Source organism: Falco naumanni, chromosome 10 (assembly GCF_017639655.2).
Source record: "Falco naumanni isolate bFalNau1 chromosome 10, bFalNau1.pat, whole genome shotgun sequence".
NCBI classification, from domain to species: Eukaryota; Metazoa; Chordata; class Aves; order Falconiformes; family Falconidae; genus Falco; species Falco naumanni.
The window spans coordinates 35,649,833-35,666,246 of NC_054063.1; the positions used below are offsets into that span (position 1 = coordinate 35,649,833).

The window sequence follows — 16,414 nt, forward strand, 5'->3', positions numbered from 1 at the left end:
TAGATGTTACACCAGTTTTTAATTCCCTAGCATACCTGGATTTATCTTTTCCCCCAAAACTTATTAAAAAAAATCTGTAATAAAATTGGATTATGCACCCCCACACTGACAGCCAGAGCTGGGGGGACTTGCCAAAGGCCAGCTGTGGGGCAGGCAGAGCCAGGCAATGTGGCAGGGTAGGATGAGCACACCCATGTGTTGTTGCACACTCATGCACATGCCCACCTGCAAACCCAAACACAGCTGGTCTCTCCGACAAGTCTTATTTTGGGCTCGGCAGCCCTGGCGTGGGGATGGAAGGAGTCCCGGCACTGCTGGGTTTGCTCCCTGCTCATCTTCAGGCTGATGGCATCTCTAGTGCCAGGGCCAGGTTGCGGTGGGTGCTCTGGGACCGGCCAGCCGGCAGCAGGGAGAACTTTCTAGGAAAGCAGTGTCTGCAGGAAGGTGGCCAGGACTGGATCTGAAGCCATGGCACATGCCAAGCACGGGGTAGAGCATCCACAAGCCAACACGATGCCCTGCAGAGTGGCATCTCCACAGCCCTGAAACACTCCTACCTCTCCAGCTCGCTGCAGAGCAGTCGTGGCTGCCGCAGGGGTATCGGGATCCCCCACCCCCAACACACCAGTTGCAATCCCACTGGCTGCGTCCAGGGTGCACAGGGAAGGGTGGACAGTGGTGCTGGCGGTGCAAGGGCATGGCTGGGGGGAATTGTAGCCAACTCGGCACCCCCAGCAAAACTCCTCCCCCTGCTCCATCATTTGCAGCCCTCATTATCCATAACAGAATTCCTGCTCTCTGGTTGTGTTCAGATAAGAAATGAAGTATTTCTTAAATGTATTTATTATATAATATTCTATATATTATACATCTTTTATATATTTACATATGTATATTTGTACGTTTTATATACATTCTTCCAAAAATGTTTCTTTTATATTATTCTTCTATATTCTAGAAATACTTCTTAGAAACCCCAGGGCATAGAAATCCTCAGACAAAACTGTTCGTCAAGCTGGAAACAGGCAAGGCAAAGCGATTAAAGTCTGTGATCAAAATCAGCAGGAAGGAAAACTTGCTCTAAACCACCACCCCAAGCTCTTGTGGCTATTTCCCCGAAGAAAGACCAGCTCCTGCTCCCAAATCTGAAAACATGCCTGTTTATGGCTCTTCCTCAAAAATCCAGTATTTCTTTTTTTCCAGTTCGGAGGGGATTATTTGAGTCTGCTTATTCAGAGCCTCGGTTTCTAGGCTGTCATATAAAATGCAAGTAACCCACTCAATAGCAGAGATGCAGGTTTTGTCTCATTTAAATCAACCACTAGTTAGGAAAAATTGTCATTCAACTACTATGCGCCAAACATCATAACCAATTGGTTTTAATTAGTAAGGGGACACGGAGATGTAGTGCAGACATGAGACACGAGCACGTTTTGGACAAACCCTCCAGAGCTGGACCTGGCCCAGGAAGTGGGAGGGCTGACAGCATCCCCCAGACCCACCCGCTGCACCCCTGTCCCTGCATCCCCACAGACCTCCCAGTGACCTGATCGCATCCTCCCAGCTTTAGCCTGAAGTTGTCACTTGATAGGAAAACTCCCCCGCTTTCTCCAGCTCAACTTTGGCTGACCTCATCAGCAAACTGAACTAATTGAAGGAAGCAAAGTCAGAAAATAGTCCAATGGCCCTTCCCGACGAGGCAATCGTCAAAGCTTGTTTGTCGTATCAGCCAGTCCCGATCCCCTGCAAAGAGTTGCAGGTTCCCCCTTCGACTTTGGCATTGCAGATGCGTTGTTTACTATTTGCTCTACTATTGCTTACTATTGCTCACTACCGTGGTTTAAATCATCGTAACTGCAAGCCCTGACATACATTGTCAATGGTTTAAATGCAAAGATGTTTAGATTTCAAAAGAAAGACGCATTCAGCATGAATCCTTATTCAAATGCACTATTTTTTCCAGCTCAAGCACTGTGGAACTGAGCACCCCTGGCAGGGTGCAGCCCTTCCACTGGCACCTGAGCATCCTATAGCTTGTACAGTTTGATGCATTTAGCTTGGCTCAACATCACTCTTGGGGTGTCACCTGCTTCATCAGTCCCCATCACCCCCCACTGCCCACAGAGGGGCCCCACTTGCAGCCGTGCCAGCATCATTGTTGGTTTTTATTTTACAGGGGTAATAGAGCCTACCCACATCCTCCCAGCCCCGGCCCGCCCCGGCACCCACCCACACGTTGCCAGCATTATTGGGTTTACTTTGCCGTGCCTGGCAGGTAACAGCCTCCAAAAGCGGGTGTCAGTTTGTCATCCCAAGTTGGCAGCTGCACGGCGGGCAAGTAGCAGGTGGCAGCCCCATGTCCCCTCACATGGGATGTGATGCTCATGGGATCAGTGTGTCCTGGAGGGCCAGATTCGGGATCCTCAGCTCAGCTCCAAGCCCTGATGCATCCCCAGCACCACCAGCTCACCATGCCCCTTCCCTCCCCTTCCACGGGAGGTTGAAAAATGCACTGATAATCTGCTGGAGGGAGTTGAAATTCCAAGGTAGGAGCCAGCTGACTGCCAGGATGGGCACGTGGTGGCTGTGAGCATGACCCCCGCACGGCCACGCCAGCCCAAAAATCCTCGGAGAGCTGCCAGGTGGGAGGAGTGCACCCACAGCCAGGCGTGGGATGTGAGAGGGGATAAGCACCACAGCTGACCAGGAAGAGCCATCCCCAGCTGGGAGGAAGACGATGAAAGCACAGTGCCAGGGATGAAGCTGAGGAGGCGCATTAGGAGCACAGGGGTGAGATAAAGTCAGACAGTGGGTGATGGCAGAAGTGGTGAGCTGCAAGATGCACCTAAAGCTCCTTCTGCTCAGACAACTGCAAAAAATATCCTATTAAAGCTGAAACCAGGTGCCTACCCCTGCCTCCACTCATCCCTATTTACAGAGTTCCCAAATACCTCCAGGGTAGCAGCTGACTTTTGCTTTGTGTCTGTGTTGGGTATACATGTCCCATTGCTGGAAAAATGATAAAAAATTATTAAAACACCATAGTAAACCCCAGGAAAGTCCTGAGTGCTCACACGAGAATGGGGATGGCCATGAGATCTCTTCATGGGGGAGCAGCAGAAACCAGGGGCACTCCAGGGATGTGCAGGCAGCACCCACCCCTGAGCCCAGCTGTGCTCTGACAGGGGCTTTGGTTGTCATTCACAAAACAATCACCCCGTAAAGAAATCATGGGATTTACCCCACAGGTGCAGGTCTGGCTGGAAATGGAGCACAGTGGCCAGGCTGGCAGTGATGGTGGCACCCAAGCAGCATTCCCACCACGAGACAGCCCTTCTGCCTCCCCAGAGCTCCTCTGGGCAAGGGTTTGCTCTGAGCATCCCCAAACCCTTCGTCCTTCAGCCCATCTGCTGCTCGAATCCCCACTCCCTGGCTGCGATGTCAGGGCAGCTCCTGCTCCTCATTAGAGGTTGCAGCTCCTGAGCAAAGATTAATCTGGCGCTTGTGTGAATTTATCTGCTTGAAAAGAGAGGGACCAGCTCTGACCATGCAGTCTGGAGACTGGTGGGGAGTTTACTGTCCCCTGAGCTGTCAAGCCAATTCCCTGCAGTACCAAGCTGTTGTTCTTGGCATCTGCTAGGCAGAAAGACTATGAAACACCCCAAATATCTGTTTGTTTTAAAAGGTAAATATTAATTTCAGGATGCTGTTTACATAACCAGACTCTTCAAGCTTGAAGTCATTGCCTTTTGCTAGTGTCACATGGTATTAGTGTGTATTTAACATTTATTTAACTCTACTTGGTCCTGCTTGTGCCAGATGGTAGGCAGCCTGCACAGCTAGGCACAGGCTTAGCTGAGTGCTGCTCTGAACCAAGAAAAGGAGGTGTTTTCAGACTGCAAAGTTAAAAGTTTGAGCAGTTTTGTGGCTGCAGGTCCCTGAATGACACCAAAGCGCACTGTGGCTCTGGTGTCCCCATTGCAGGGTGTTGTCCCTGCCCCCAGGGGGACAGCAGAAGCCACAAGCAAGACAACCTGGGAAGCATCATCCTCTGTGTCATGCTTTAACCCTGGCTGGCAACTCAGCCCCACGCAGCCATTTGCTCACTCTCCCACAGTGGGATGGGGGAGAGGATCGGAAGAGTAAAACCAAGAAAACGCATGGGTTGAGATAAAGACAGTTTAATAGGTAAAGCAAAAGCCACACACACAAGCAAAGCAAAACAAGTAATTCATTCGCTGCTTTCAATTGGCAGGCAGGTGTTCAGCCATCCCCAGGAAAGCAGGGCTCCAGCACGCGTAACGGGGACTTGGGAAGACAAACACCATCACTCTGAACATCCCCCCTTCCTTCTTCCCCCAGGTCATATATACTCAGCATGACATTCTGTGCTATGCAATATCCCTTTGGCTAGTTTGGGGCACCTGGCTGTGTCCCCTCCCCGCTTCCCGTGCCCCTCCAGCCCTCTCACTGGCAAAGCCTGAGAAACTGAAAAGTCCTTGACTTAATATAAAGTTTACATAACATATTACTTGTAACAGCTAGAAACATCAGTGTGTTATCAACATCGTTCTCACATCACATCCAAGACACAGTACTGCACCAGCTACTAAGAAAATTAACTCTATCCCAGCTGAAACCAGGACACTGACAAGTCGAAACCAGTGCAAGGGCTAGGCTTTCCTCAGCTCCTGCAATACATGGGAGCCATGGCAGGGTCTGACAACTCATCTTTGACTCTTGGTTTTGCATCACTTTGGCCTGATCCTGCCTGGCACTGAGCTGTCTCACTGCATACAGGCAGTAGGTCTGTGGACCCTGGCAGAGAGATGTCCCTGCAGAGGCCATCACACTTTGCATGCACTGGGCAAGAAACCCAGAGCTGAAACCCTGAGCTGCAGGAGTGTGTGGGCACCTGGCCAGCCAGTGACCTGGAGGAGCAGACAACACGGGAGGGGACCCACTTGTGTCTCCTGAGATCCCAAATGGTGAGCTTCTTCATCTCAGTGAAGAGCTGAGAGATCTCGCAAAGTGATGCACATCCCTGCCCTGACACTGCCCTGACTACTGAATGCTCACGTCTCCTTTCTGCCCCTCCAGTCATTTCTTCTCCCAGCACAGGGCATTTTGGGGGTAATGCAGCACTGCCAGTGTCACTGCTTTCTCAAAAAATGAAGAAATGCAGCCAGATGGCCTTTGAAAAACAAATGTGATAATCACCATCTTTAGGGCTGCAGCAGGCATCCATCAGCTTGAATATAAAAATGAGAAAGATCTGAGATGGTTTCGGGACAGAATTAGAGTTTCTAAGCTGGGATGGACACTCTCAGGTTCAAACATTCATGTTTAAAGAAACAGACCTGTGTGATAAATGATATCTCCAGATTTTATCACAGAATTATTGCCTGTTCATGTTTGATAGCTGCTGTGCACTCGGCCTGCCACCTGGTGAACAGGTCTCATGCCACCCCTCCTCCAGCAGTCCTTGCTCGATGAGATCCCATCCTCCTGGCACCAGGCACGCCTGCCTCTCCGAGCCATGCTGACCTGCCTCCATGTGCTCAGAGCGTGCCAGGAGAAACACTGACCGAGCACCAGGACTGACCTTGGGAAACTCCACCAAGCTCCAGACATCCCCTTCTGGCACCATCTGCCCTGCTCTCTTTTCACTCATTCTCACCCACGATAATGATGCTTGTACTAAACTTTCCATTTTGCCCTGTTTTGAAAACCAGCTCCCAGTGATGGAAGCAGGCAGGTTACTCTGCCATGACCTGCCCTGTGAGATAAACCCTTTATCTCCTTTCCCACTTATTTTTATGACCCTAATTGCTCTTTCTTCAGCATTTTTAGAGCTACACATGCCTGTGAAATGAGAGATTTCCAAATAACTTTCCCTCTTGCTCCTCTGTTCGCTTTGCTTTGACCAGAACCATTAACCCTTGCCACCAGAGTTGCCTCCCTGTAGAGGAAATGGGAGGACTGAGCCAGTGCGGGACCTGGGAGGGACAGCAAAGGCAGGAGGAAGATGCAGGACAAGGCTGAAGGAGCTGAGCTGTGGGGGAAGCAAGAATGTGCATACATCTTTGCCCAAGAGAGCTTGGTCCAGACCATGGTCACGGTCATCAGCTGAGACCCTCCCCCAACCTGGGAGACCTCCATCTCAGCATCCCACTCCCTCCTTTTAACACAGATCCACAGAGAGAACAACCTCCAGCTGCTCTCAGCTACCTCACCAGCTGCAGGGACAGAGCCCAGGAGAGATACCTAAGCACCTCAAACCTGCTGGTGACCCACCTTGGTCCATACCCTGCTGTACAGGGCCTCCCTCGAGGTGGGAGTTCACACAAACCCACACTTCAGAAGAATGGGAGCAAGGTTGCAAAGTCCTGCTCCCAGAGACCAAGCTTCCCACCTGCACCCACATTTGTCATGTTGGTAGACAGGCTTTATTCAGAGGTGGACTCAAGACCATGCAATGAAGGAGGTTTCCTTTGGTAGGACCTTTGCAGGAGCTGGAGCAGAAGATGGAAGGATCCCAGTGAATGAAAGAAGATCAGACCCAGAAGGGTGCTTTACATCAGTGCTCAGGTACAGGTGAGGACGTGGCAGGACAGCAAACAGAACTGAAAAGAACCGTCTTCAGAGCACAGCTCACGCAGCGTGGCACAAGCTGTGGTATGGGATGCCAGCAAATCAACAGAGCAGATGCCAAGTACCTGTTCATAGGGCAAGCACCATTCCCCCATGCACCAAATAGAGAAGTACACCATGGAAAAACACAGCCCATGACTTGACTGTTTGTCTCACAGGCAATTAAATGTGTTAAAGATGATGGGAGCATTTCTTGCCTTGTGGAGTGCATGTATGAACAATTTAAGGGGTTTTGTGTCTTACTGGCTATAGATATACAACGTGTATAGTGGCTGTGTATTTATAGTCCTAAAAATGCTGTTTGCAAAACTATGGATGCTTATTTGGGTGTGATACACGTATATATATATTTAGACATACATACTACCTCTCTAGGATGCATGTGCAAACATACTGCACTGGGCTGAGAAGTCTTTATCTTGTCCCAAGTACATCATATTTAAATGATAAAAAGGGTTCCAAATAAAGTCCATGTGCCCGTAGAGCAAGGACGTATAGAAACATCCATCAGCTAAGTGAACAGTTGTTGCTCGGTTGGACGCAGAACATAAATCCATACTCATAAAGGCTGGGTGTTGGTTTTTTTTCTCTTAGAGCAAATAAACCCTGCTCTGTGTACCAGTGTATCAACAGAGCAAAAATTGCAACTGACTCCTTCATTCGATGGCTGTTGATGTTTCCCAACCTCTACCCCAGCTCCAGAGAGAATGACACAAGCTCAGCTCACTGTATGGCTGAAAATCTGTGGGGTTGGAGGTGGGGAAGAGGTGCTCCCCACAGGGCAGGCTAAAGCAGCAGTGTGTGTCTCAGTGACAGGGTCCCTCTGCTCGCAGACTATCAGGGTCCGGAGATCATCCTCCCTAAAGGACCATGCCCACGCTCCAGGTCTTGCCCACAACCCTGGCACTACTCATCTCAGATCCCCCGAGAAAGAGCATGGAGAGACCAATCCCTGCTCACACCTCTTCGTCTCAGTAGAAACTAGACCTTGCTTCTGTGGGGAAGTCACATATGACTATGGAAACATCCCAAGCTGCAGTCCTGAGCTCCTACATCTTTCATCAGCATTGAGGTCTGCAAGCTCAAGCCCTGTATGTGCTCTATCCTGGTGTTATTTAGCACAATCCTCTCCTCTTTCAGGTTTCCATCTGCAGCTGTTTCATCTTTAGAAACAAAGCAGCAATGCAGACCCTGTCATGGAGCTGCTCTGTGCCCACACGGCTTTACCTTGGGCAAAGCTGTTAAAGAGAAGGGAAGTTGAAGATACATCAGCTCCTCCTTCAGAGCTTTCCCCAGCACATCTCAGCACTCGCAGTCCCAGCTCTCCTCGCTACTCCCATTCTAGGCAGTGACACTTCACACCAGGGCATGTCCCCCCATGGTCATGGTGCCCAGGAGGCACAGGACCCGGAGCAGGGCAGCAACGGCCCGATGCCATCAGAACAGCAATTCCCATCTCTGCTTCCACGCTCAGGCACAAGGAGGGCTGCAGCGTGGGTGAGCCTCAGGGACATGCCAGGCTATGTCTGAGGAGCACCGCCAGATGGCCAGGGCCCATCATGTTGGTGAAGCTTCTGATGGAGCCCAGCCTGCCGCTTTGGAGACTAGCTAAATTAAACCAAAGCCCTTATCAGCACCCCACACAACAGCCCTTTCAGCTTCGCCAGTGTAAATTTGGCCACAGCGAGGCTGCAGATGACACTGAAATGAAGTGGTGGTAAACACAGGCCAGAGCCAAGCTGCAGCCAGCGCAGCAGGAGATAAGAGCTGCGTGGGGGATGCAGGCTCTGGTGGGCAGGCTGGTCCAGGGAAGTGCTGGTGCCTTGCAAGGGGAGGAGGCAAAGCCACTGAGTCAAAACAAGGACAATGGGACTAGATGCCTCTGTCATCTTAGTGCATATTTAGATCTGCTCCATCATGGGACATCTGGGCCCAAGAGATTCCTGTTCCTGGTCAGCAAACTCAAAACAAGCCTGTGGCTCCCTGATATAACCACTGCTGAGCTGCAGTGCACCACAGCTCACCTTTCAACAGGCTGCAGGCCAACAACCACCAGCCCAGAACTGGGCAGGCCCAAACCCAGTTTGTTGAGAGCACGGTCCTACCGGGAAAGAGCAGCCCTGACCCATGTACCCTTTTTCCCCCAAGACCCGAGTAGGGCGCTCAGCTTTTACTGCCTTGATTATACAGGCAGCAACTTGAGAGGATGGATAGTGCCTTAGGGCAGTCATTTTGGATCTCCTGCTCCATCCCATGAGCTCTCCTTCACTGGTGATGAGCTCTGCCAAGGCTGAGCCAAGAGACAGCAGGGCATCAAAAGCCACACTGGTACCAGCTTGACTTGCTAACTGGTGGTGAGGAGTTCTAATTAGGACGGGAGACTGGGTCCTGGCCCTGCTTCCAGGATGACATATATATTTTACAGAAACACTGGCTATAACCCAATTTGCAGACACATGAGCTTCCTCCTACAGCTACCTTCAAGTCTTTCAGGAAGTCCCTGACCCGGCTGGCCTACTTGCAGTTTCCCTAGAGAACACCTATCACGGCAAACCCCTCCAGGATGGGAGCAAGGTTGTGCTTAGTTTTCAGATGCCAGTTGGCCTTCACCAAGAGGCTGCAGCCTCAAAAATCCTAGGCAGGACTCTCAGGCTCTCGGTGAAGAACTCATCATCACAAGCTCTGACATTTCCGGGTTTTGAGGTACCCACCAGAGGTAAACAGCACTCAGGCTTTAGACTTTACGGAGTTAAACCATGTCTCAGCACTGCCGTGAATATTTGACTTAACTTCTGGGTTTTTTTCCCTGTAGATCTAATTGTGTTTTCCTGTGGCCAGACTCCCTGTGGAAGTTGTGGCAATGCAGCAGTCCATGGGAGATCTCCTGACACAAAGCTCCCTGGCCAACAACCGCATGCCTAACCATGAGAGCTTGTAGCAAGGCTTTTCCACAGAAGGACCCTGAGTTAGCTGGTACTTGGGAAGAGCCCCTTTCTTCCTTATCGTAGCTTTCAATAGATAAAGGCTTATATGAAAGCTGGGAAGAGATTTTCTACCAAGGCCTGTAGTCACAGAACAAGGGGCAGCAGTTTTAAACAGAAAGAGGGTCAGTTTAGATCAGATATAAGGAAGAAAGTTTTCACGATGAAGGGGGTGAGACGCTGGTTGCCTGGAGAAGTGGATACCCCATAGCTGGGCAACTGCAGTTGGGCCTAGGCAGTGCCAGGAGGCAGCTCAGAGCTTTGGTGACACCACCGAGACCCCAGCGCTGGGCCGCAGGCCCAGGCCCCGACACCTCTGTGTTACGGGGGCGGCCTCAGCACCCAAGTGGGAATAAGGTGACATGGTCTTGGGGAGGCCGTAAGCCACAACTAGGCTAAAATTCAGAATTAAATTCATATATAAAGCGTCGCCTGTGGTCAACCAGGGGCTCCCCGCTCCGCTACCCGGCAGCAGGCCAAGCCTCCCGCGGCCTTGCCGGGGCGGGCCGGGTAGGCCGCGCCCCCGGTAGCGTCACGGCGAAGGGCCGGGCCGGGCCGGAGGGGCCGCGGCGGGGAGCGGGAGGAGGCGCCGAGGAGCCGGGCGATGGTGGGGATCCCGGGCGGCTGCCACTGTAAGAGCCGCGGCGCGGGGGGAGGCGCCGGCTCGCCCGGCGCCGCTCGGCCGGGGGCGAAGGGCCTAGCGGGGCCGGGGCCGGGCGGCGGCGGGGCCGCCTCGGCCTGGCCGGGCCTGTGGCGGCGGGGGGCGGCGCGGCTGGAGGCGGGGAGCGGCGGGCAGCGCTGGGGCCGGCCCCGCCGTCGGGCTCAGCCCCCCGGGGCTGCCCTGCCCTGCGCTGCGGGGGGGAGCAGGGCGGGGGCTGCGCCCGGCGCGGCTCTGCCCGCTGCGCACGTCGGTACGTGAAGGCGAGCGGTGCCCGGGCCGGGTTAGCGTGCTTGGCGTGCCGTGCCTGGCCCGCAGTGTCGGGCGGCCGGGCCGGCAGCGGCCCTGGGCAACCCCGCCTCCCATACCGGCCCCGACGTGGCCCCCGGCATTTCCCAGCGGTTCCCGGGCGGGCGGGGGCCCGGAGGCCGTGGCCGCGCAGGCAGAGGGGCGGGCAGCAGCGGCGCTACTGGCCACAGCCCCCCGGCTCGCCCCTGGCTTGGCTGGGAGCAGCCGGTGGCCTCGGCAGCAGCTGGACCTGTAGGGGCTCAGGTGGGCCCCGACCCGGGGTGTCTGGGTGAAGCCTGTCTGGTGCAGCACCCTCTGCTACTCGGGCTGGTGGGTAACCGGAGCCCTGCTGCTGTTGTGCGTTTCTCAGGGCAGCTTTGTTACCGCAGCACTTGCTCTCTGAAAGCGACCGGCTCGGCTGGAGAGAGGGAAGCGCAACAAGGAGGAGGGTAGATGGTGAGCCTGTGCCTCTCACCACACTAACCTCCTGATGTTTTCCTCATCCATGCCTCTGCGCACAGTATTTGTTTATCCACAGTTGGGAGTGGATGGAGAGCGTCTCAGCTGAGGTGCCTGCCAGAGCCGCGATGTCCCTCTGTAACGGATGTCCAGAGGGCAGGGCCCCGGCCGGGCCATTTACACGGGGCTGGATCATGGCCTGGAGGCGGCTGTTGATAAGTCATAGTTCAGTGAAAGGAGAAAAGCAGTTAAAAGCACATCCCAAAGCTCAGAGGAAATGAGGGAATTATGAAATGAAGTGTGATTGCTCATAGGGAAGCAATGTAAAGGTAGATGCTGACGCTAATGTGGAAACCACCCTGAAAGCTTCATTCCCGATACGGGGAAGGAATTACCAAGTGATGGAAATTGCAGAGGGTGGGTGAAGACTTTATCGTGCTGCTTAGTGCAAAATGTGTGGAGATGTTCAGGGTGAGGTTCTTATCCCTTAAGGCAATTGCAAATATTAGTCTGTCAAAGCATGCGGACTTAAAAAGGTGGCCCAGGTGGCTGCGGCGGGAGGAGGACACAGCAGTGAGCAAGCCGTGGTAACATCCACGGGGGTTTGCAGAACCCTGGCACCTGGGTGATGGGCTCCTAACCTCGCTGCCATAGAGGGCTTTTCATTTTGTCTGCCTTGAAGTAAAGGCCCTACAGAAAGAGCTCGGGTGAGGTCATCTGCTTTAATCTCCCTGTCCAAAAGTCAGCCCTTTGTGCCTGATCTCCTTCCTCTGAGTTCCATTTGCAGTCGCAGGGGAGAAGCAAGCGCTTCTGAGGGTGATTCATCTCATCAGTCTTGGACATCTCTCTTCGGGTGAGTCAAATTACACACTGGAGGTGCCTGAGCTTTTTCATTGACTGCAAGGGGTGTCCAGGACAGCTAACTTAGGCTTTGGCAACAAGGAGTTAGATGAAACAAATCCCACCCAGTGTGTCTGCTCATGGCACAGCTTGATGGTGTGTGCAAAGACTGGTGAGATTCCCTGTTCCTCTTAGACTGAGCGCTGGGGGGAGGGACGGGCCTTCGAAATCCTGCTTTAAAATAACAAAAGCTGAGGGAGACAGTGATCTTGTGCCTAAAGCCATAGCTTCACAATGGGTATGTGAAACCAGTTCCTCTCTCAGCTGTGACACTTTCTGCAACCTGGGGCAAGTTGTTTGAATGTTTTTCCGGATCATGGCCAGAACATGTAAATGTGTATATAGTCGCTCAGTTTAGCAATATTAAACCATGTCTGAGATTAGGGTTTTCATCTGGGTCCCGCTGACAGAACCAAGTCAGGAAGTGATTGCACTGACCTTTCACCAGCAGGTACAGCAAAGCAGTAGCCACTGGCAAGAGAGGGTGACAAGCACCTGGGATGCTTTGGATGACTTGGCGGCAGCTAAAGCATCATTTCTTAGGCACCTTTAATACGCCTGCAGCTCGGCATCCATTGGTGATGGGCTAATGATAACCCTGGTGAGCCACACAGCTCTTTTACAAGCATAAGCACGTAAATACACCTTATAGCCTTCAGCAGCTTTGTAGATAGAGCAGGTAATGATGTCCTGTTAGTGCCAGTTATTGAACAGGCTGAACGCTGGCACATCACTTAGTTCTTGGGCCTAGTGTCTGCCCAAGAACATTGTTGGATTTTATCTTTGCTCTCAAGAAGGTGAATAACCAGCTGTAGACTCATAATTTTTATAAGCACAAATTATATGCTTTGCCTTGGTTATCAGCCCAGTGATTTTTGCTGTATTATAAATCCAGTTGCTGGCAATGTCAGGAGGTTGCTTGATTTCTTTGGGTATGTATTACAGAGAAATGGTTCAGTGCTCAGTGTGAAACGAGTGATCTGGAAAGAAGGAAGAAATATGGAACTGCTTTGAAACTTTGGGATGTTCCATATTATTTTAAGGCACATACTGACTCTTCTGAACATGCTTTTCTTACATAGATATTTCCAATGGGGAGATAGATCTTTCAGGGACTTAGTCTTGATTTTCATATACTGTAAAATTAAAGGCTTACAGTGTTTCTCTTCCCTTGCACCAGTGTTCAGAAGCATGAAATAAACTGACTTTTTAAAGCAGTCAGAGAAGAAAAGTTTTTTGATTTTGCAGAGTCTCCTTCACTGGAGACATTCAAAACCCCCCTGCATGTGATTCTGTGCAGCCTGCTCGAGGAGACCTTGCTTTGGCAGGGGGTCGGACTAGATGATCTCCAGAGGTCCCTTCCAACCCCAATTGTTCTGTGATTCTGTGATTTGCACCTTCTCTGGGGATAGAAAAGAGCATGTACTTCAAGTAGAGCTCATGTAGCTGACTCTTAAAAGCAGGACTGGAGTGGAATAGTGAGCTGAGTACACTTTCCATCAGCCTGAGCTGCCAAGGCTTTGCAGCTATCTCAAGATGTTGCCATGAAACACTGCAGTGGGGAGGAGGACTGCTCAGGTTTACCTTTTGCTGGCAAGAATCAGAGGTGAACTCTTTGATGTCAGAAGGAGAGGGTGGCTGTAAAATTCACAGAGGTGAGAAGTGAATCTGTCTCTCCCCCTCCAATACAGAAAGTCCTGGAGTCAGTGCTTCCACCCAGACAGGCAATTTACGTGAAACTCTTCAAGGCCAAAAACCACCATACTGAAGGCACTTGTCCAGCCCATGTCTGGAGCAGAAAACTTCTCCTCTGTCCCCATCACCTTCCCATCCTTTCCTGCTGCATCCCACCTGTGTACCCACGGATGTTTGATTCAGCTATGAAAAGTGTCATGGATGTTGTTTTGGCTGTATTTGTGCACTTCAAGTTAATCAACCCTGACCTTAGAGCTCAGTTCAAACATTCTTTACTCTGTTTCATGTTCTTCTAGAGAGAGAAGCACTAACTTCTACAGGTAGTAACTTATCTGGCAATTGGACCTTGAGGTCAAAGTCTGCACATATGTTTTCCTCAAAGACGTGCTTTGCGGTCTTGGTATAATTTAAAGGATCAGGCTATTCAGGCAGGGATTTTGTCCAGTGTAGATTTATGTTGGTATTTAAGATAGTAGTTGATAATAGCCCTCAACCTTGGATTGCAAGGATATTTTCAGAAGATAAATGGTATGCTGTTGTCTTGACTTTGGGTCTATCAGTGACACTTTGAAGCTTTTTGAAATATTACAGAATTTTTTCATTACAGGTATGATTTTGAATGGAAAGTGTAGCATTAGCCATTTTTTTTCTGTGGATGTCATAAAATAATCGGATGAATGCTTAGTGAGTGCTTGCAGAATTACTGCTGCTTTTCTCCAAGTGGACTTAATAGACACACCGGTTTGTTAGTGTCAATACCAGCTTCTCCCTGAACTACGTGCATCCATATTTTTAATCCTCATGATCTCTTGGGAGTTAGTCTATCACTTCCTAATAGTGCACCTAGTTGCTGTAACAGCAAGTTCCTCCAAATATATCACCTGGGATGCTCCCACTTGGCTTGTGTGTGCATTTTATCATTTCTGACAGGAGGCAACAGGAGGAGGAGAAGGAGGTATAAAAACCTATAGGAAAGAAAACAGGGAGGCTGTACATTGTCGGTGTAGGTGGGAGTAGGCTGGACTGGTGAGGGATGGTTGGGTTGAGCATCACCGACTCTGGTGGGACTGGGCTGGCGGCAGACAGCAGCTGGGCAGTGCTGGCGAGCTGATCCAGGGACCCTGCCTGACTCTTCAGACGCCTTATCAGGACTGGTGAGCGCACAAATGCTTAGCTTAATAACTCAGTACATCCCAGCTATCTTTTGTATCTGTTAGCCAACAAATACTTGCTTTATACTTTTAAGTTGTGCATCCTGCCTGTGGAGTCTCTGCATCTGACTGGAGGTGCTTGAACAAACGGAGGTGGAAAAGCAGCTGTAGTGTGGGGTACATCTGTATGGTCACACATGGTCCTGGGCAGACAAACACTTGTGGTTTTCTTGCTTGGAGCACCATCAGCTTTCTTTTCTTTTGTGAGTACTGTGGTACACAATATTTTGTGGCTCTGTTCTTAGGAGCAAATATTTCAGTTGGTCTTAGTTAAGCAGAAACTTTTTAACACTTTTTTAAAGGTTGGGGATATCAGCCTGCGGCATTTCCAGGTGCCAATGAGATTAATTTGCTTATTTTAGGTGATGGCACATAATTGCATGTGCAGGGGCGGTACTGTAGTCAGGATGTTAAAACACGAAGAAGTCAAATGGCTCCCATGTTCCTCCCCCGCTGTGCAAGCTTTTTTGCATTAAAACACCCCATCTAGCTGATCTGCAGGCAGGAGTCTTCCCTCCTCCTCACTGATTAGGTTTGGTGGGGGCCAAGAAGCCACTGATAAATTGTGACTGTAAAGGGCTGAACTTTGAGGGGAGATGAAAAAAACCTTTGAAACATTTGCCGGCCTGGCAGCGCGTACGTGGGTCAGTAATGGGGTTTATCTTCTGACATCATTAGGATCTCTGACATTTCTAGCTTAGAAACAATAACTCGCCTTATCCGTCGTCATGTTTTTCTAATTAAAGACAAAGCTTGGTAAATATTTTTTAAATGATTGAATTTCCCAAGTATGGAAAACACATGTCGAGAATCAGGCTGGCTGCATCCAATGCGCCTTTTCCCATAGCGTCCCTTGGAGCATGCGAGTGCAGATACAGATTTAGAGCTGTGGGTGACAGGTTTATCTGGGATGATTGGCAAGGATTTATAAACCAGGAGGGGATTTAGTTTGCTCTCTCTCCCTCCTCTTCCCCCTTCTCTGCCCCCCACTCCCCAACCCCCGTCTCAGAAATAGGAAATTGGGATCACATTAAACCCTAATTGGTTTGGCTCCAGTGCTAGTTCAGTGGCTGCCAAATAGTTAATTTATTGCGTGAGAGTTTGGCCATGTGTTGAGAGGCAAATTTGCTTGAAGCAAGGGATCTTTGTAAACTGTACATCCATTCCCGTGCCAGGTCCTGTTTACAGCGGCACCAGAGCGGGGTGCAGGAGGTGCTTTCCATACCCGTCCCAGCAGGACAGCGAGGGGGGACCCTGCCGCGGGGCTGCCGTTCTGCCTTCCTTGCTCCCCAGCCGGAACGCTTTCAGGAATAATTGCCTAAAAGGGCTTAAAGTGGCTTTAGCTGGACTTGGCGATCGACATTTGGAAACTGCCAGCTAGATAAGATGTAGGAGACTCTCAAGAGAATAAATGCATCTGTTTGGGAGGTAACAGCAGGCCTGGGCTGTCACCACAGAGCGGGCCCAGGTGGGGAGTCCCTGGGGTGGCAAGATGGCTTTTCCTGGATGACGTGAGGAGGGGCAAACGGGAAGCAGGCGTATCTGGCTGGCTTCCCGGGGCCCCACAG

The 16,414-nt window shown here is 51.0% G+C and overlaps 1 protein-coding gene across 1 annotated transcript in view; it reads left to right on the forward strand.

Annotated features, from left to right (window-relative positions):
• The first annotated feature begins 10,172 nt into the window (after positions 1-10,172).
• CBFA2T2 (CBFA2/RUNX1 partner transcriptional co-repressor 2) overlaps positions 10,173-16,414 on the forward strand; it is a 66,153-nt gene continuing 59,911 nt past the window's right edge. Inside the window, 1 exon segment of the mRNA XM_040608110.1 lies at positions 10,173-10,267. Within this exon segment, the coding sequence (XP_040464044.1) occupies positions 10,240-10,267 (28 nt within the window). The 5' untranslated portion in view covers positions 10,173-10,239.